At 36.9% G+C, this 22,536-nt stretch overlaps 1 protein-coding gene across 7 annotated transcripts in view; it reads right to left on the reverse strand.

Annotated features, from left to right (window-relative positions):
* LOC123685490 (apoptosis-stimulating of p53 protein 1) overlaps positions 1 to 22,536 on the reverse strand; it is a 262,820-nt gene that overhangs the window by 56,511 nt on the left and 183,773 nt on the right. The window contains exon 1 of one of the 7 annotated variants that reach the window (XM_045625207.1): positions 15,410 to 15,601. The exons of the other annotated variants lie outside the window; for them this stretch is intronic. Coding sequence (XP_045481163.1) covers positions 15,410 to 15,418 — 9 coding nt within the window. The 5' untranslated portion in view covers positions 15,419 to 15,601. Of the gene's footprint in view, positions 1 to 15,409; positions 15,602 to 22,536 lie in introns of those variants that run through there. 7 annotated transcript variants of the gene reach the window in all.

Here is a 22,536-nt window from a genome sequence, read left to right on the forward strand (position 1 = left end):
TTTGGTCTCCAATAGTGCAAAAGTCGCACGAATGAAATTAAATGAATTCCTAAGCGCTTGACGTCGAATCAGTGCTTTTCTAAATTTTTTTTTCACTATACACATCCCAGAACGATCATTTCCAAATGCTGATTATTCAAAATAACAAATCAAAAACGCCATAAATTCGGCATCAAAATTTGACTCAATTTTTTCAATCCATTTACGGCTCAAAATTCACCAAACATAAACAAACGCAATTTTTCCAAACACGCAAAGAAATAGTTCGCCAAACCGTACCATATTTATTTGTATCCCCCCAATAAATTGGCCTATTTCCTGCCCTCTGATTGTTCCCTTATCTAAAATTCCATCTGTTCGCTGAAACAGGTTCATTTTGGCGCCGTCATTGGCGTCAAAGTGTAACATTCCGACCTGTAAAACGATATGTTACGAACCGGTCAAAATTCTTTCGGCATCGGATGACATTAACAAATTATCCAACGACTACGGCTGACATTCGAGTGAAATATGGCAAGAGCGGCGATAAAACTCCCATTTTGAGAGGAACTGCTCTCTCTTCATCCTACTCGCAAATAGTTTAGTTGGGGCCTAATTTGTAATTTCGTCAGACTCGGCGGCATGTTGCTGTGATACGGCATAAACGAGGATTTGAATCTTTTATGTGGTTCCTTCCTATTAATGCCAGATGGTTTGTTGCGTTTAGAAATGTTATATTTTATATTAGAAGATTTGTTCTATTGCTAAAATATTGATTTATTGAGTTGATGTCATTTTATTCTATGTCATAACATTTACGATAGTATTATGCCAATTGAAAAGTCCTCGGTCTGATGCACAGATGGCGGTGCTAGTATTAAATCCATATGATTTTTAGTTAGTACCAATCTTCAAACGATACGTGTCAAAATTTGGCACCAGTCCGACCATTAGTTTGTGAGATATTGCGTTGTGAGTGTAGCTACTTTCGTTATTTGAGAAAAGATGGAAAAAATAATTTCGTGTGCTGATAAAATATTGCTTTTTGAAGGGAAAAAATACAGTTGAAGCAAAATCTTGGCTTGATGAATAATTTCCAGGGTCTGCACCAGGAAAATCAACCATTATTGATTGGTATGCTAAGTTTAAACGTGGTGAAATGAGCACCGAAGACGGCGAACGTAGTGAACGTCCAAAAGAGGCTGTCACCAACGAAAAAATCAAAAAAGTTCACATAATAATTTTGAATGACCGTAAAGTGAAGTTGATCGAGATAGCAGACATTGTGAAGATATCATCTGAACGTGTACATCAAATCATTCACGAATATTTGTACATGAGAAAGCTGTGTGCAAAATGGGTGCCGCGCGAGCTCACGATCGATCAAAAGCAACAAGGTGTTAATGATTATGAGCAGTATTTGAAGCTATTTAAGTGCAATAAACCTGAATTTTTGCATCGATGTGGGACAATGGATGAAACATGGCTCCATCATTTCACTCCGAACAGTCGACAGTCAACTGAGTTGACGGCACACGATGAACCGAATCCAAAGCGAGAAAAAACACAAAGGTCAGCTGGTAAGGTTATGGCATCAGTATTTTGGGATGCGCAAGGTATAATATTCATTGATTACCTCCAAAAGGGCCATACCATCAACAGCGATTATTATATAGCGTTATTGGATCGTTTGAAGGATGAAATCGTTGAAAAACGGCCCCATTTGAAGGAAAAGAAGGTGCTGTTTCATCAAGACAATGCGCCGTGTCACAATCAATGGAAACAATGGCAAAATTGTATGAATTGGGCTTTGAATCCCTTTTGCATCCACCGTATTCGCCAGATGTGGCCCCACACGACTTTTTCCTGTTCTCAGACTTCAAAAGAATGCTCGCTGGAAAGAAATTCAGCGCTAATGAAGAAGTAATCGCCGAAACTATTTTGAAGCGAAAGACAAATCGTACCACAAAAATGTTATCGAAAAATTGGAAGATCCTTATAATCACCGTATCGCCTTCGAAGGCAACTATGTTGAATAATAAAATCGAATTTTGCCAAAAAAATGTGTTTTTACTGGTTAGACCTAGGACTGAGTTACAACTTTGCAGTTATGCCAATGGCAAGTTTTTTATTTATTGTATCCCCTCCATCTCAAGAATAAGATTTGTTCTGCTCCTTCCTTCCACCCTCAACGATACATCAACCTCAGAACGTAAAACAAAATGGCGTAATTCCGTTAGTATCACTGAGCCGGAAAGAATGCGAATGAATTCTTTCGTGATATTTTATGCTGCCAGAACGTCGCGCTGCCCCCGCTCTCCATTTCGAGGACCGAGTTGGAGGGATGTAAACCGTAATAATGGAATTTATGCGGCTGTACATCATCCTGCAGTTCTTAAATTTCCATAAATACACATGCACGATGAGCTGATGAGCATCGCACCCCTGCCACTTGGGTGTGTAGCAATTATTGTGGCAAGGGTGGAGTTTTGGTGGGACATTTCATTAACTGAAACACTCCACAGTTTGCTTTCAACATCACCCCTTACAACTTATCACCGGGGTTGATGTGGTATAATTCGTTTTGAGGGAAACATGGAGGTTTCTATTGCCCATCAACTGTCCCAGGAGAGTATAATTAATTGCAAAATGATGTGGTAGTGTCCATTCAATAACCATCATGAAGACATGGAGGTATTTGTGTGTTTTATGGATTACCAAAACACTTCAAAAATGATCCAAATACTTCAGTATCGAAAGAACAACAACGAAAGATATAGATCGAAAGAACAGTCCCACATGGCTGTGCCTTGTTATCCTTGTTAGATAAGCATTGAAGGAAGCTCATGGTGGAATCATGATCAACAATGATATAACAAACAGCATAAGGTACGCTGACGATACAGTCACAAGATCTAGAAAAGATAATGACGGTAATTATCCAGCCTGCAAGCATTCTTGAAACGCCATTTTTTTTCAAGATAAACTGCTATCCAATGTCCATCAGTTAACCAGCCTGCAAGCATTCTTGAACCTTTTTTTTGAAGATATACTGTCTTTGAGCAACAAACGTATTCTTGTAACCACCATGGTGTTAAAGAGTAATCATATTGGCTTCAGTTCCTGCCAGAAGAGTTGCTGATATTCGACGCAGGCAATATAATCTATATATTTTTCAGAATCACGCAAAGCCACATACTTTGCGATGATACAAGGAACTTTGCCTTATATATTTTTCCATATACTGCAACTTCATCTTCTCTATAGACCAGAAAAAGCCTTCTTCTCTTTTTCTTATCAGCTTCATATCTTTGAGTTCATCTAATAATAATATAATAATAATAATTTATTCATACTTATCTCACAAAATACATGTAAAACAGCGTATAAACAATAATAAAAACAATAACAATATTTATCCAGCATTTTGTTACATACAATTCTAGGTTCTAATTTCAAACACTACAAGCAAACAAAATAAATAGAATAAAACCAATAAACAACAATCTATGATCTCGAGATTACAGTATCACATATAAATGGTCGGGATTCACAGATATACGGAATCACAGAAGATGAAAAATGGAAACATGAACTCACTTAAGTTCATTGAAGAACTTGTCCGTGAGCACACCTCCATCCTCCATCTCTTCCCATGGTTTCAAGACTCCTCAGGGGACACAGCATGCCATTAAGGCTTTGTTCAAAATTTTTCAACGGAAACAGTTCTGTTTAAAAAGAACAAAAAAAAAAAAAAACATATGTATATATATATATGATCATAAGTAACGTCACAAACAAAATTACAGGATATCGGCCAGTTTTACAGTCCTCAACAAGAAAACATGATAACCATTTTTTCCTCTTTATGTAGACACATTCGGAAGGGTTTCGACGAAGTGGATACAAGGGAGACAGCAAATATATAGAATCAGCAGTTGATAATGCTATGAATTCTTGCTTTATCGGTATTCAGAAGCCAAAGTTTCAGTCTTTTCTTAAATAATGATTTTGAATTGATTCCTTGAAGTTCATCAGGCAACAAGCGGAGCAAACGAGGAGCAAGGTAGGAGAAACATCTCTGGCCAACCGACTTATTTGCCCTGGGCATGAACATATTGGTTCCTTTGTTGTTTCTGGTGGGATATTCATGGTTCGCTGAATGGATATATGTTTTTTTCTCAGAAATGAACTGAAGAATATTCTTACAGAACAATTGTCTGAAATCGAGTAGTTGGGATTCAGAAAACAGTTGGTCGGTTGGATAAGTTCTCGGTTTTCCCAGGATTATTTTGATGAACCATTTTTGGAGTACCTCTAATGGTTTCAGATGACAACTTAAAATGCCTCCCCAGCCAACAATACCGTACTGAATGATGGATTCCACCAGAGCATGGTACAAGATCTTGAGATGAGTGAACCCCAAAAATTTCCTGAACTGCCAGAATCTGTATATCAGTCCACGGATTTTCTTCACTACATTGGCCGTGTGTACGTCCCATCTAAGAAACGAATCAACACAGATCCCCAGATATCTCACCGATCTCTCCAATGGGACACCCACACCGTTCAACGTGAGGGTATCGTAATTAGGTAAATTACTCTCGTATGACGTAAATGGTACAACCTTAGTTTTCTCTACGTTTACTGTGAGGACACTACACCTGAACCACTCGAAAACCTTCTCTAGATCGTTTTCAGCTGTTTCTCGTACCTGTCGCCATGATTCTCCAGTATATATAATCGCCGTATCGTCAGCGAATGAAATTATAGTCCCAGAATTTTTTCTAGTGAGTATTTCGTTTATATAAATTATGAATAGGACTGGGCCTAGCACAGTCCCTTGAGGAACGCCATAAGTTATATCCATTTCACTGCTTACATCGTCTTCTATCCGAACTCTTTGCTTGCGGTTGGTTAGAAAATTTTCCAGTAATCTATAGGTAGACCCTCGAAAACCCAAACATTCCAGTTTTTTCAACAGCAACTTGTGGCAAACAGTATCGAAAGCTTTCGCTAAGTCGATAAAAATTCCTAGACACGCTTTTCTCTTGTCCATTGCTTGGTTTATTTGGTAGGAGATAGCAGCAATGGCGTCTTGAGTGGATAGGTTATCTCGAAAACCAAACTGCGATGGCGCAATCAGTTTGTATTTATCGAGGTAGTTTGTCATTCGCAATTTTAGGATTTTCTCAAATACTTTAGAGATTGTAGAAGTTAGTGATATAGGTCTATAATTGTTGACTTTTCTCTTGTCACCATTTTTGTAGATTGGTATGATAATCGCGTTTTTAAAGTGAGTAGGGACGTCACCAGTTGCAAAACATTTATTTATTATGAAGGAAAGGGGTCGTGCTACATGTTCAGATATGGACTTCAAAATATCGTTAGTGATTTTATCTGGGCCAGGTGCCTTTTTGGATTTTAGTTCTTTAATTATTCCTGTCACTTCAGATGGGTCTGTTTCAGCTAGGTACATTGATTGAGATTGTCTTCTGGTAGCGGGTTCATTTATTCCATGATTTTTTAGTTTTGTTGCTAAGTCCTTGCCTACATTCGCAAAATAAACATTGAAACATTCAGCAATATCCTTCCTATCATAGACAAGGTTGCCGTTCTCCTGTTCAACGCCGTCAATATTCTGCCGTTTGGGATCGTTTCCTGCGTACTCCTTTATTGTTTTCCACATTTCTTTGGAATTTTGGGAATTTTTGATTATTTTGTTTTTATAAAAGTTGAATTTAGTTTTTCTAATAAGTGAATTTAGTCTGTTACGGTAGTTTTTATATTCAGTTTTTAGGGTCTGGTTTTCGGGAAATTTGAGAGACTTTTGACGCAATTGGTCTCTTTGTTTTATCGAAGCTATGAGTCCATTTGTAATCCATTCTCTCTTTCTTGGTTTCATTGCTTTCTCAATTGTTGCTGTTGCGGCCCTGATACAGTCTTGGAGCTTTTTGACAAATGCATCAGTCGCGGTTTCGACATTTTCTGAGGTGTAAACATCCTGCCACCGTTCTCTCCGTATTAATTGCTGAAGTTTATCTTTATTTAATATTTCATAGGTCAAGTAATTTTTTTGGGTTTTATTTATCGTATTAGTGATATTTGTGCCCAAGATTAATGAGTAATGGTCGGTGATGTTGGTTCTGATGATAGCTGGAGTTATATCTGCAGAATACCGCTCATTTTTCATTTTCACAAATGCATGATCCAAGCAGGTAGCGGTAGTATGAGTTACTCTAGTAGAGGTATTAATGAGCGATACGAATCCCTTTTCAGATAACAAATTTATATATTCTTGAGTTAATTCATCGCTATCATCCATAAGGTCTATATTGATATCACCTATGATATAAAATTGGTCATATATTTCCACATTTACATTACTCAAAAAATGTTCCAGCCTATCATTGAACATCTGAATTGAGGTCGATGGTGATCGATAGATCGATAGTATCGAGATTTTTTTCTTACAAATGTCAAATTCAGTAAAGACTGCCTGTGTTTCACCTAAGTTAATTTGTTTCGAAGTGGAACGAATAGTATCCCTAATATATACCACAATGCCGTCACTTTTATTCAGGGGACTGCCATTGTATACACTGTTGTAACCGTGCATATCAAACAAACTAATATCATGCACTTTCCAAGTTTCAGATAAAATAATGCAAGATATGGGGTATTGATTTTCGAATTGAGACATGTATGCCTGAAACTCGTCGAAGTTTTTGCCCATACTGCGGATGTTTGTATGGAAAATTGTCAACTCGCTCTTGCTTTCAAGGATTACTTTTGGTCCCTCATGACTTTCCACCACTAGTGTGCTTATAGGATCCACTTTATAGTCTCTAATATACTCATTCATTTTTATTTAAGCTACTTGTACGCTAGTTTGTGCAGGACAGTCTAATCAGTAGTCCTGGTTTTTAAATTCACCATCTCAGGAGCGAGTACCTGATGAAGAACCAGATCTTAAACTTTTGAGCCTATCTTTTTCTGCTGGGGCGGCAGTTGCCTTTGGTGGATTCCTGTTTCTGTTAGTATTGATAGGTGTCTTTTTATCTTCCTTCGATTCTTCTGGTATATTTTCTTTTTCGGGCTGAGCACCCTGCAGTAACACTTCGTCAAAGTTACGTGTCCTTGGCGTTGGTGGAGCACTGCTTGCTTTTCGTTCTTCTAGGTAGCTTTTTTCGTTTTTCTCTAGTTCCCCAACAGTATACGCTACGTTATTGATATACAATCTGCTGCCTTTTATGTATGAGTTGTCATTCGGGTTTTGTCTTGCTTTATTAAGGTAATTTCTCAGGATTTTATTCTCGCACCTCTGTTTATAGGTAAGATCGTTAGAAATTCCAATGCCAGTTCCCTTTAACTTTCTGCACCGCTTTACGACCTCGAGTTTCTTCAAGTACGAAACGAATTCGACCTTCAGTGGGTTTCTTCCTTGCGTTCTCAATTTGTAGAGATTATTTAAGTCCGATGTATGGACATCAACATTCAAAAGTTTCTTGAGATTTTTACAGATACCGGAAGGGGACACCTCTTCAGAGTCTTCTAACCCAAATATAATAATATTATTTTTCCTTGTGGTTATTTCTAAGGCTTCTATTTTATCGTTGAGGACTGCATTTTCAGCTTCCAAATTGTTCACTCGGTGGTTAAGTTCCTCTATCTTCAACAGTAATTTACTCTCCGACGCCTCAATAGCGGATTTAATTTCTTTTCTGTTTTTGATAATTTCTTCCTTCAGTATTCTTACAGCTTTGTTCCAATCATCTGCCATTGAAATAATTAATTTTAACCTGACGAAATGGTCCAAAATTTTCCGCCACAGGTACCTTCAATGAATTCAATTTTCCGCGAAAGATTGCTTGCAGCAGAAACACACTCCACCAGCCACCGCAAAAAACTGCTAATCAGGTGAAAATCAAAAGGAAAGGGAAAAAAAGGACAAAAAAAAAAAAACAAGGACACACGCTTCACTCCTCTGTGGCCCGTCAGGGAGACTCAAATATGACAGACAGAAAAAGGCCACGGATGGAATAGGTGAAAAAACACAGCTGAGACAATCAGGGGATATTTGAAGGAGAGTGTGTGGTTTCCCTTATCGAGGGAACTCCCAACATCAGTCAGATGTTCGACTTAATGATAAGGAATCCTGAGGTAAACAAACAATGAAATCACGCCCAAAGAAGAGCGGACAGAATCGTTCAAGGAACAATCTGCAACCACAAAAATGTTATAAGAAGTGTACTTACAACAGGTATCTACTTTTCCAGATTTTAAATCACAACACCTCAACTGTGCGATGAAATTATATTAGAGCAGTGAAATATACGTCTGCATACGATCAATAAAAGATAACATTCTCCTTCAATAATTGTTAAAACTCTCTTATTATTGATTTTATCTATGAAACATTTACCAAAAGAACTAACTCTAACTCATCTAAAAGAGTATCTATAATATTCAGAAGTTCTTGACACCGAACATCAATGGAACTTTGAAAACTCTAGGGCCAGATGTTCTCAGATTAACAAGTAGTCGCTCTTGGATCATAAACATCTACTTAAAGCCATTGGTAAATAAATAACCATAATATAAGGTGAGATAAGTGGAAATTAATAACCATTGCGTGAAATTTACCATGTTTTCAACACTAATACCCATTTGCATATTTCAGAGTCATCACCAGCCAATAATGATAAGGTACACCATTTAAATGAATTCTCTAACGGTTCAATATGCCCTTTCCATTATCAAGCCACCTATTGATCATGTAATCGCAATGACCTCATCTTGAAACGCTCAACCCTTTTGTAGTACCTATCCAACTCCTGAACGCTACTTATCTGAAGTTTCATGCTATAAAAGCCATAAAATTTCATCGAATGCCGCCTGTACCCATTACCTTAAAATTGTTGGCCGTTTCAAAGGGGAGGGACCTCTTTGTAATCTGTATTAGATGCCAATTATCTGAATTATGACCTTTTGTTTACGGAATATCTCTGAAATGTCAGATAAAGAACATTCCCGTCTTTCATGACTTGGATGAAAATGGGCTGGGCACTAGGAATCTTCAGGTCAAGCGTTTGTTGCAAGGTGCACAGAGTTTAAAATGTTATCTTCTTAGAGTTTTAGATGATTCTACATTTATTGTGGATCCAGCAAATTTTAGGGAAAAATTTACAAGATCTCCAAAATTCAGTGCTCAATAATTCACCAACGATAAAAATGATGGAAGAAGATCGAAAATGTTTTTTTCGAAAAACAATTTTTCCACCTGTCCCACTATTTTAGACTGAGAAGGTGCTACACAACGACTGACAGCTCCAAAATGGACAGCTATCCAGAAAGCGGGCTATTCAAAATGAAACCTCTTATCGAAAAACCCTATGGAAAGATGAAATTGAATCGATCCTGATGTTCAAAATGAAATTGAAATTATATATACTTACTGACAAAGAAACTGCAACACCCAGAAGGAGCTGTTTAATTTTAGTTTTTTTTTTTTTGATAAAACATAGATAGTATAGCAAGGAGTATATGATTGAATTTGGAGAAAAGAATCTTGATGGTTTTTTCATGTAAACAATTTCTGTTACTTAAATATTGAAGTCGTTTTTTGAATTTTACAGCAAACCATCTGTTCGAGGAGATCCAATGTCGATGTAGAGCACATGTACGCGGAATTTATCGCCATCTGAGTGGATTCGAAAGAGATGTTGTCAAGCGTGGTTTGATAATGCCCAAAATCGAAGAAAAGTAGGCACCGGACGTCGAAGGGGCACAAATGAAGTTCAAGATCGTCGTCTATGGCCATTAGAGACCGATTTGCAACAACTCGATCTTTGACTGATGAGTAGTTAGGAGAACAAGGCCAACCTGTAACTGTCCGAACGGTTCACCGCCGGATAAGGTCTTTTTGACATTGGACTGCAGCATTATCGACCTCATCTTGTGTCACCTCTGAGGGTTGAGCATCGCCGGCAACGATTACAGTGGTGCATAGATCGTCAACATTGGAATGTAGAATCAGGTCGTGTTTTCTGATGAATCTCGATTCTCCTTGGGTGCACATGATGGCCGAATAAGGGTTAGACCTCGCCGGGGAGAAAGACGTGAACCTCAGTTTAATGTTGAGCGTCATGTACACCGGACAGTAGGCGTTATAGTATGGGGTGCTATTGCACATGCAAGTAGGTCACCTTTAGTCTTCATTTTGGGTAACATGACAGCGCTGCGTTACCTTCAAGAATAGTGGAGTAGTATGTTCTCCCTCACCTTAACCGGCACGAGAATCCAATATTTCAGCAAGACAATGCCCGACCTCATGTTGCCAGAGTTAGTTCAAACTTTTTCGAAGCGACCCATGTGGCTGGCCATGGCCGCCCAGCCCAGAGCCCCCGATCTTTCGCCCATAGAGCATTTTTGGACATCATGGGTAGAAGGCTTGGAAATTTACCCGAGCCCCCACGGACTTTGGCGGCTCTGAGACATGAAATACAGGTAGCTTGGGATAGTATCCCTTTAGAAGAAATATACCATCTTATTGCATCAATGCCGAGACGTGTTGGAGAGTGTATAGAGAATCGCAGTGGACAATACAAATCCTTAACAAATTCATAGAAAAAAAATTGTAAACCCTTCTTTTTTTTCTCCAAATTTCAATCATTTACTTTTTGCTATACTATCTATATTTAACCAAAAATAACTTGAAATTCAAACAGCTCCTTCTGGGTGTTGCACTTTCTCTGTCAGTTGGTATACGTGCATCGAACGATGAACACAAAAGATTTTTCATCACTTCAGTGATTTTTTCGTAATAACTCTTCCAGCCATATCCTTGGCCTCTAGGAACCCACAGGTTAACCGTAAAAATGACCCTGGATTGGAAACAACAAAATAATTCAATCAATGAAGGGTACTAATTGCAGTGGACCACGTATTCCCCTAATTCACCCACTCACTAGGGACAAAAGTAGAGGTTCTCTGCGACCTACATCCATTAGTTGAGTAAATCGGTTTTTATTATTTCTTTCCCTTCCTCTCGGAGTCCTAGGACCCTGCTGAATGAACTCTTTAGTCGTAGCTATCAGGACTCGGCCCAGGAACACGTAGCTATTAAATTAGTTTACTTTTGAACTCATTTATCTAGTGGAGGGGAAGTTTTTGTATGAGACGATCGTTAGGAGACCCACGAACTTTTGCAATTGTATTGGGAATTGAAAGGACCCTTAAGAAGTCCTGACGGTATTTAGCAGAAGCAATTTCAATCGGGTTCCGTAGGACCTGAAGTGAGAAAGTGCAACGTTTATAAGTTGGATTGGTGTTTCTATGTTAATGGAAAAAGTTTCATCTCGGAAAGCTTTTCGTAGGTATCACTCGGAGAATATGTACCCATTTATAACAATAAGGAAGCACTGACGGGAAGACAGGAATTTTTGAAACATATCAAAAAATCTCCTCTTAGAAGAAGATTCTAATTTCGAAATATATCAAAATCAAATCATGGAAGAAGGTTATTCTGCGTTGGAACAAAATGATTTTCCCCATGAACAATCTCTGAAAAGGTAGATGAATACATTTTAGTGTTAGGGGAACAGTTTAAATCTCCCTCATTAAGCAATGTCAGCTGATTACCTGGGTGTATCTTCATGCTAAATGTGGCGGTTCATTGACCTCGATGCGCTGAACTAGAAAATATCTCCGCCTGTCACCGATAAAATAGATTAATAGGATGACACCTTTAATTCCATTAAATTGAACTACTTGCTGATATTGAACTGCATAAGCTATTATGCTTCAGGTATAATTAAATAAGTGGTAAAGTGAATTTATCAAATAGGTAAGAACATTCATTAATAAGTGGACACTTGACACACAATAAGAATCAACAAATTGCTTGTAACGTTTGACTCAATTCTACTCATTTGTCAACATAGTCATCGTTTAGCTAGAGTGATGCATGTGCTCCAACGTTTCCCAAATTTTTTTAAGCCTTTTCTCCAGGAAGATTCATCTTAGCTTTTCATTCTGAAAAATCTGTTTACCTACCTAAATAAATTCCTTCTCATTTCATAATTTTTTTATTGATGTGACACTACATAAAACAGCTAAAAATCAAATAGCTTGATATGATTGGCATGAGCTTCAATTGAAATCAAGTCAAGCTCAAGCCAAGTAGCTTGAAAATCAAGCCAAGCTGTGAATCCTTATGAATAACACTACTAGTTTGTACATCAGAACATCATTTACCAATAGAACCAGAATAGAATACAAACCATGATTCCTAAAACTATTGGAGCCTAGGATTTGTGTTTAATTTTATAGAAATAAACATTTTGAAGAAAATACAAATAAGAAAAAGAAGTACAATTTCAAGTATGTAATAAAATCATACGATATTAATTATTTATCTGGTTAATATATCAGCAAAAATGCCAACAACATAACCGTTGTCAAACAGAAGACTTCCACGATATAACATAGGAATCATAATCGAAAGTAACCCAAGGAGAATGCATGTCATCAAGGGAGAGTAGCGATATACCGGTTTCACCCTTGTTAGGGATCATCAGTACCGCATAACTCAACCCAAGATGACAAACAAACGAAATGGTAGTCATTTTTGCTGATACATTAACCAAATAGATAATTAATATCGTATGATATTATTACATACTTGAAATTGTACTTCTTTTTCTTTTTGTATTTTCTTAATTCATTACCAAGTATCAGCCATCTTATTTATTATAAACATTTTGATTGCATAAGTTGGAACCAGGACACCCACGTGACAGTGTAACCTGCCTCATCCTCTTACTAAGCCCATAGGCCACCTAGTTCGAATGAAAGCAATAAGGCATATTTCATTTTAAGCCGATAAACATACAGTGACGTTACGTGCTCGGCACAACAAGTGGATTGCCTCAGCATTGAGGGGCGGAAAACTGTGAACGGATTCAATTTTCCGACTACGTACGGTCCCGGAAAAATGATTATCCTATGGGACAATATTTTATCATTAGCCAAATCATGTCCGGTTAAATGGGCGAATACAGTTTCCGCGAGAGCTGTAGAAGCGGTGGAGTGAAATATGGTATTACAGCACGGACATTTTTCTATGGCGAATCGACGCATTTTTCAGGATTGTTGGAGTCGAGCTCCAGTAAGGATTCTATTTGATTTTTTTCTCTCTGATGGTCGTTCACAAATCTGGTAAATAATGCCGCGAAAATGATGGCATTATTGTTCAGATGATACTTTAGGATTGCAGTGGTGCGTCGCTTGAGTTCAGGGGAAAACGCAATACTACTTTGTAACGGGTGTTTTTTTTCGAGGTATATAACTTTAAGTTGGCATTACTGTTCAAGATGGCGACCGATTTAACAGCTGTCAAGTGATTTACTCTGAGTTTGGTTTGGCAATTCATCATGAATAGACTCACGCCTGAACAACGCTTGCAAATAGTGCAATTTCATTTCGAAAATAATGGTTCTGTGCGGATTACGTATCGCGCACTACGTCCATTTTATTTTGTTTAGCGATGAAGCGCACTTCTGGTTGAATGGCTACGTCAACAAACAAAACTGCCGCTTTTGGAGTGAAGCTAATCCTAAAGTGTATGTCGAAACACCGTTACATCCAGAAAAACTGACTGTTTGTTGCGCTTTATGGGCTGGTGGAATCGTACTTCTTCAAAAACGATGATGGCCAGAACGTTACAGTCAATGGTGATCGGTATAGAGCCATGATTACTAACTTTTTCATTCCTGAATTGAACAACCATGATGTCCAGGAGCTGTGGTTCCAACAAGACGGCGCAACATGTCACACAGCTCGTGCCACAATCGATTTATCGAAAGACACGTTTGGTGACCGCCTAATTTCACGTTTTGGACCTGTGAATTGACCTCTAAGATCTTGTGATTCAACACCGCTAGACTACTTTCTGTGGGGCTATGTAAAGTTATTGGTCTATGCGGATAAGCCACAAACCCTTGACCATTTGGAAGACAACATTCGCCGTGTTATTGCCGATATACGGCCACAAATGTTGGAAAAAGTAATCGAAAATTGGACGTCCAGATTGGACTACATCCGAGCCAGCCGTGGCGGTCATATGGCAGAAATCATATTTAAAATGTAATGCCACAAGATTATCTTGCGGATAAATAAAATTCATGTCAATCGAATAATCCATCGTTGTTTTATTGCAATTTAAAGTTCTATAGCTCTAAAAAAAACTCCCTTTATATGGTAATAATTCAAATTACCATGCTATAATTGTCTAATTTTGTCTCACAATAATGTACGATTCATTCAATTCACAACAAAGGCAGCAATATAGAAACTTACATGTATAAACCGTAGTTTTTGAATATCATACAAGAAAAGCATTAACAATTGTCCAGAAAATGCTCTCACAAGATAAATCCTGAAGTTGTTTAAAAAATAATAGCATCAAAACGTCTGACCCACAAGTCATGATCTCTTAACTCAAATCTACTCGAGATGATCTTATAAATCATAAAATAATTCGCCAAACAAAATGAAAGAAAAAACTAATTTTGAATGATTCCAATGTACTGATTTTAAAAACGCCACCAGATTTCTACTATCGGCTTTAATTTTTGAGATACAGATAGAATAATGTTTGTTCTGACAGCCAAAAATAAAGAAATAAATAAATCTTCAACACAGCATGACTGAAAAATTTTCAATTAAAACACAGATTTTGACTTCTCCATTCAATGAAAATTACTCGAATTTCCTCGTCTTATAATAAACGACCAACCATGATAGGAAAGCTACGAGTATAAAAAGTTTCTAGCTTTGGGTAGGACGACAACATAGTGCCCTTCATGAAGTTACCGCAACGTTAAAGCCCTCGAGCAAATGATCGATTTGCTACCTCTCCTCCAGCACTTTCAATTTCCCACACACTATTTTTCCTTGGGTCGTTAATCAATTTGGATTAAGATAAAAAAAAATCAAGAGCCACTCTGCCAGCGAACTCTGAACGTAACCATTATTTAGTGAGGCAGACATATCTCCCTTATATATTGAGTGGAGTTCGAAACTTGGGGTCAGATAACATAATTCATCTGTTCTTCCAGGATAATTTCTGGGATTCACGGCCTATAGCGAAGTGAGAATAGCCAATCAATCCAATTGTAACCCGATGGTTTTTTTTCTGTCACTTCGTTTCTCTCCTTTCGTGTCTGAAGAACGTGCAGTGATTAGTAATTGACCTAGGGATATCGAAAAAAATTTGTTGATATTTTGATGTTCGAATTTCAGGGCTAGGACTAAGTCAACGTTTCAACTTCATCAAGGCTACAGAGAAAACAAGCAAAAAAAGATAGGGAAACGGTGAAGTACGTAACAAATATGTTTAAATAAAAGGTTAAAAATACTTTCTTACCAAGTTCATTTAGTTGAAGAAAGATAATTTGTGTGGGTAGAGAGATAGTGGTAGTTAACACTAACACTTCGTTAAATGAATAAAATCTAAGAAAGAACGAAATACACATAAAAAGTTAATTATAAAATTGCTTTCACTGTCAAAACAAACTATTAAATCAGTATTATTATGATTTCTAAACAGATGCCATGTGTTTACATATTTCTTTTTTATGGAATTCCCGGTACATATTTGTATTATAAATAAGCATCATATACTTGACTTAGATATTGTGTACCGGACCTTTAAATGTTTATAATTGTTGTTAATAATGTTTTCCATAAATATAACGTATGTATGAAAATCGAAAATCTGAGAGATATTGTAAAACTGAATTTTCCTGCATTCAGCAATCTTTTTTGATATATTATTCGCGTAAGTCAATGAGTATTAAGTCAATAATATATCAGAAAAGATCCCTACATGAAAAATTTTCGGTGAACGTTCAAATTTTGTTGCCTATACAGGCTGTTCCTAAATCGGAGATACAAATAAAATGTTAGATTCCTCGGATCATTTTAAGAAAAGAAAGTTCTAGAAACGTGGATAAATGCTTGGTTTTCGAAGTATGATTTTTTCAAATTTTGTTCATATAGCATCTTTCCTTTACAAGAAATTCAACTTAAATTTGGCATAGATATTCAAATTTGAAGTTCTAATCGAGTGATATGCTAATTTCGAATGCAAATCTATAGGGTGATATTTTTTCTGCAGAAGTGCCAGTTTCTTACTCCAAAACTTATTTTTGGTAGCCCACTGGTAGTTTAGAAATGTGTAAAAAGAAACTTCGGACCAGTACTACTAGGAATTAACGGCTTGACTTGATATTCAAGCTACTTGACTTGGGCTTGACCTGAAATCAACTCACGTTCAAGTCAAGTAATAGATTTTCAATGTCAAGTTAAGTAGGTACTTGATAAATAAATACTTTACTTGACATTGAGGAACTACTACTTGACTCGAACTTGAGTTGATTTCAAGTTGAGCTCAAGTCAAGTAGCTTGAATATTTAGTCAAGTAGCTTGATTATCAAATCAAGTAGCTTGATTATCGAGTCAAGTAGCTTGAATATCAAGTCAAGCCGTGAATCCCTAAGTACTACACTTTTTGTTTCTTGTAGTTTTATCGTATCTGCCATCGATTAAAACAAAAATAAGACAATTCTCTGGATTTGGAATTAGGAAAATCCAATTCATTAAAAGGATCCAGATTACAATAATCTGTAATTAATGAATTCATTAAAAGTTTTGGTACCTATTCATTCAAACTATAGAAAAAATTAATGAAGATTCGATAAACTGTTATAATCATTATAAAAAAGTGGAACTACATGAAACACCCTGTACCTCGTAAACAAAGCTCTTATGGGGCCATTTTAATAGGACCCTTTTTCTCAAAATTCTCTAAGGAATCTCTCATTTTCCCTTGTACCTCCAATTCTCTGTATTTCTCAATATTCTCTGTGTTCCAAAACATAGAACAACTAAGTTTCAGCACTCGCCAACGTACTAAGGCATCAGATTGTTCAATCATCTTCCGGAGAGACTGAAAGTTTTGGAGTACAGAAAATTCAGGAATGACATCAAGGAATTGTTGTTGATGAATTGTTTTTATAGTGTCAGCGAATACTTAGATTACTCTTTTGTTTGATGAATTTGAATCTTTTGTTAATCAAATTTTCGGTTTCAGTTATTAATTTTTTTCTTTTTTTTTTCGTATTATTATTATTGTATGCATATTTATTTTGACGTTTTCTTTACAGTGTATTCTGTCTTCAGGAAATTAAGAAATATTATTATTACTATTATTAATTCAGGATATCCTGCATAAATAACCTGAAGAAGCCAGTGTTGGCGAAACAATACTTGTTGATATAAAAATGACAATTAATTTCGTTTAATTTCATTTGATTACAAACTTCCATCCACTAACTACCGAAACCATTAAACACAGATAATCCTGCAAATGACTACAACCAATTGTAAGGGAATCTGGGAGTCCAGAACATGCAGAGTGAAACAAATCGATCTGGATCAACCTCTGGGCATTCCCATTTCGAGGAGCTTATCTCTCTGGTAGCGTGAATCAATCAATACGATGACAGCCACTCAGTGTACCGTAGGGCTTTAGAGACCGTGTGCCCTATTACGACAGACGTTGGCAACACGATGTTGACTTAGGTCTTCGCGCCTTCATCTTCTGCTGATGCATCCGATGTTATAGGTTCGTGTAATCCCAAAACCGAGAGGAGAGAGGGGACAATCGGAAAAACGACCAGACGTATCGCAATTCTCGCCAGATCTGTTATGGAAGTGCCTCCTATCAGATTTCGCTTCTGGATTTGAGTGTGCTCGACACTTATTAGATTCTGGAAAAGTATATCGGGTAAAGGGTATTCGAAACGTTCCAAAACAATGATAAGGATATCGAATCGATATGGACTTTGGTTTCGACAAGGACGCAGATGGCACTTCCTATTGTGTTAGATGTACGCTGTTGGTTTTATTGGATTCCACAAAAATATTCGACGATTTTATCTGTCAGTTTCAATATTAAGAATTGCTTTTTGAGTTGAGTTACGAGGTGAGCTATCAGAGAGGGGAGATGTATCGATAGAAGTCCGTTAAACTTGTATGTTGTAGGAACAAAGTTCTGAAGAATACGTAAATAACAATTTGAAAGCCTGTGTGTTAATATATGAAATTAATTTCACGGCATTCAGACAATTTCTCAATTCTGAAAAAAGTACCGCCTCGAGCGGGACTCGAACCTGCAACCTCCGAATAACTAGTCCGACGCTCTAACCACTAAGCCACCGAGGAAGCTTAAGAGGAACCACTAATCACAGAATCAAAATAATGTTAGTATGCCTTACGAACTATCTGATTCTGAAGAATCTTTTTAGGGTGATCCATCACTGGAAGATTCCGCCAAAGTATTTTATTTGTCGTTTTTTCTTGTATCTTATTAGGTGTACAACTTTGCTTCCGCCGTCTTGTAAAAGCTGGCTGTAGCGGTAAGTGGTAGTCGAAATGAAGAATCGTAGATGTCATACAATGAGCTTAGGTATTTGTAAACATAACGCCATCGAAATATTAGTCGATTTGTGTCTGCATCATATAGTTAGTTATTCTCGATTAAACATGTCAGGTTACGAGCCAAATTCTCGTCAATGCAGAGGGTTTTAATTTTCTGCTTTAATATGAAGAAAGAAATAAGCGGCTGAGGCTCATTGAATACTCTCATATACCTACGGTGAGGCCGCTATTAGTGACAGAACGTGCTGAGAGTGGTTTCAACGCTTCAAGAACGTTGATTTTGATGTTGAAGACCATGATGGTAATAGAAGGGAAAAGGTTTACGAAAATGCTGAATAGGAGGCATTATTTGATCATGACTCGTGTCAAACGCAACAAGAATTAACAGGATTATTGGAATTGACGCAACAAACGATTTCGAAACGCCTGAAAGTCATAGGAAAGATTCAGTGTTCATTGAGATATTGAAGAAAAATTCTATAGTAACTTGAAATTCTCAGTCTCTAAAGTAAACTATGTCTATGTTCGATTAATCAATTAGTTAATTAAACTCTTCATATAGCATACTAACATTCCTTTAATAAATCACCCCCCCACTCTATTCTGTGGTGTTCATTGTACTACGAACCTCTTCGGATTATACTTCAAGCAAGCTGGAGCCAGAATGACACTCTCATTTTGCAAATTCCTCGGCTTCAAAACAAAGAACAGAAGAAGCGTTACGATTCAAGGGATAATAACTCATGGTGGTTGGAACACAAATTTATACAGCGGGGTTGGAATTTTCATTATATGGAAAACTTGTCGGAAATTATGCTGAGTTCCCACTAATTGGGGACACGAAGGAAATAGTTTCGTAAGAGGTTTTTGTGGGTGAGAGTAAGATCGAAGTTAATACCGCTCGAGACAAGTCAGGGGTTGTTAATAGGGGGAGTATGGGAAAAATAGAATAGGAATACATTTGTATCCTTCCAATAAAATATAAAGGGTGTTTTTTCAGAGCTATAAAACTTTAAATTGCAATAAAACAACGATGGAATATCCGATTGACATGAATTTTATTTATCCGCAAGATAATCTTGTGGCATAACATTTTGAATATGATTTCTGGCATATGACCGCCACGGCTGGCTCGGATGTAGTCCAATCTGGACGTCCAATTTTCAATGAATTTTTCCAACATTTGTGGCCGTATATCGGCAATAACACGGCGAATGTTGTCTTCCAATTGGTCAAAGGTTTGTGGCTTATCCGCATAGACCAATGATTTTACATAGTCCCACAGAAAGTTGTCTAGCGGTGTTAAATCACAAGATCTTGGAGGCCAATTCACAGGTCCAAAACGTGAAATTAGGCGGTCACCAAACGTGTCTTTCAATAAATCGATTGTGGCACGAGCTGTGTGACATGTTGCGCCGTCTTGTTGGAACCACAGCTCCTGGACATCATGGTTGTTCAATTCAGGAATTAAAAAGTTAGTAATCATGGCTCTATACCAATCACCATTGACTGTAACGTTCTGGCCATCATCGTTTTTGAAGAAGTACGGACCAATGATTCCACCAGCCCATAAAGCGCACCAAACAGTCAGTTTTTCTGGATGTAACGGTGTTTCGACATACACTTGAGGATTAGCTTCACTCATAATGAGGCAGTTTTGTTTGTTGACGTAGCCATTCAACCAGAAGTGCGCTTCATCACTAAACAAAATAAAATGGACGTAGTGCGCGATACGTATTCCGCACAGAACCATTATTTTCGAAATGAAATTGCACTATTTGCAAGCGTTGTTCAGGCGTGAATCTATTCACGATAAATTGCCAAACCAAACTGAGAATAAATCACTTCACAACTGTTAAATCGGTCTCGATCTTGAACAGTAATGCAAACTTAAAGTTATATACCTCGAAAAAAAACACCCTATACATTTTAACAATGATTGTTGAATAATTGTTGAGTTGTTTTATAAAAAATTATCTGTCTTTCGATTAATTGTAATCCCAACCCAATCTTGGATCGCCATCCACCATTTCATCATCTATCAAACTGAATTCGATCTATCTTCTGCAACTTGACATCGATTGACTCTTTGATAGGTTCACATTTTGTGTGTTCGAAAGAAAAACAGGAAAGTAATAGTGAATAGGCAATAAGGCCTTTTAGTCTGGGTTCCTGGTCACTTAGGAATCAAAGGAAATGAAAGAGGTCAATATATTCACCAGAAAAGGAGACAAACTCCTTTCATTGGCTCAGAACGTTTCTTTGGTGAAGGAAAATTCACCTTTAACAAAAAATTCTAGAGGGAATTGAAAGAGAAATATTCTGGGGAAATATTCCAGGGATTCTTCGAAACTTTGATACTAACAGATACAAAAATATTTGGATCGTAGTAGGAAAAAAAGCACCGTTGACAATAGTGTTATCAGAAACTGATATAACCTAACTGTGTGTGTCAAGTAGGAAGAAACTCCTGATCACCTCATCACCCAAAAAATTCTTTGGACAAAAAATTTGTAGGAATACTTTTTTAAGAACTATAATTTCGTAGTATTTCACAATTTCGATGAGCTCATCTGAATTCTATTCTTGGTTGAGTGAAGAGTATTTTGATTCGATATATACTCAGCTAGAACAAATTGCAAACAGAATTCAAATTGTTTGTTTGCCCCAATAATAGATATTTCTGCCTAAACAAATGAATGGAACACAAGTCAGTATTTCGTTATTTGGATTCACTGGGAATGTTGATATCAATCAGACTAAATTCTCCATTCACCTCAGCGTTAACCAAAATTCGGCAAATAGAGATCTCGATTGAAAATCGCAAACAAAACGCGCGCTTTGCTATGCAGAATTCGTTTTGAGGTTGCCATTTTTTTAATTAAGATGAATAATTTCCTCATAAATCCGAATAATTTAATTCTGTACTCAAATAAACAACTAACAAGGATTAAATCAACACATTTTTCCTTTTAGTACGATTATTTAGGGCTATATCAAACATTATAGATTGTAGTATATTTTTAATGCTTGGAGGGTTATATAAAACATGCCAAATAAATAATCATCGAAAATTTTCGTTCGGCCGTGAATTCAACCGACGTTTTTTTCGTCAAATACTTGAAATCGCATAATAAAAGTGCCCGAAATTCTGTAGGTAACAATGATTTTTATCGGGAACAGGTTTGAATGTAAATCGAATCGAAGGGTGGTTTCTATTATTCAAGTCGAGGGTCCAATTTGATGGAACAGATTTCATTTCTGGATTTATGGCGAATTCTGAGGAAAAACCCGAACGGCATCTCCGTAACCTCATTCGAAAATCGGCAATATCTTTCATATTCCTTGGGTGAAGATAGCTTTGGAATTTTTACAGTTCTTAAATTTTTAATATACCTTCTGGAGAATACTCAGCATTTCGCATCACTATGAATATTTTTCTGATCTTTAAACTTTCATATGAGAAATATGCAATGTGGAAATATCATTTGGAGACCACACAACCCCTCACTGATTTTCGTAGACCTCACAGCTTTGAGGTAATTTGAACTCGAAATTTGTCGCAAAACCCATTTGTTTTTCAAAAATTTCAGATTTCCAGGTGAGATCGAAATTAGGCTAATCAGAGATCTTCAATTCTGGCACCTAGAGCTCACAGTTTTGAGAAAATTTGAACTCGAAATTTTGGAAAAAATTGAATTTCCCTCCAAAAATCGTTATATCTTCTGAACTATCCTTCACAGACCCCTCAAATGAAAACGTTTTTCAAACATCAAATTCCGATCCAAAACATACTGAAGTTTCAAGGACGTAGCTAACGACCAGAAAAAGTTGCAACCTCGGGAATATTATCAATTTTTTTCTCTAAAATTTCAGATTTTTATCTATAATTTCTGAAATAATGTACTGATCGCCGAACTGCAACCATTTTCGTGATCTACATAGTCGAATCAATCAATAAAATGATACAATATTCCCATGAAGGAACTTTCATTTTTTTCCAATTTTCTAAGGTACCTAAAGATTCAAAATACGTTACATCTGAAACTG

The sequence above is a fragment of the Harmonia axyridis genome, chromosome 7, assembly GCF_914767665.1.
Source record: "Harmonia axyridis chromosome 7, icHarAxyr1.1, whole genome shotgun sequence".
Taxonomy (NCBI): Eukaryota; Metazoa; Arthropoda; class Insecta; order Coleoptera; family Coccinellidae; genus Harmonia; species Harmonia axyridis.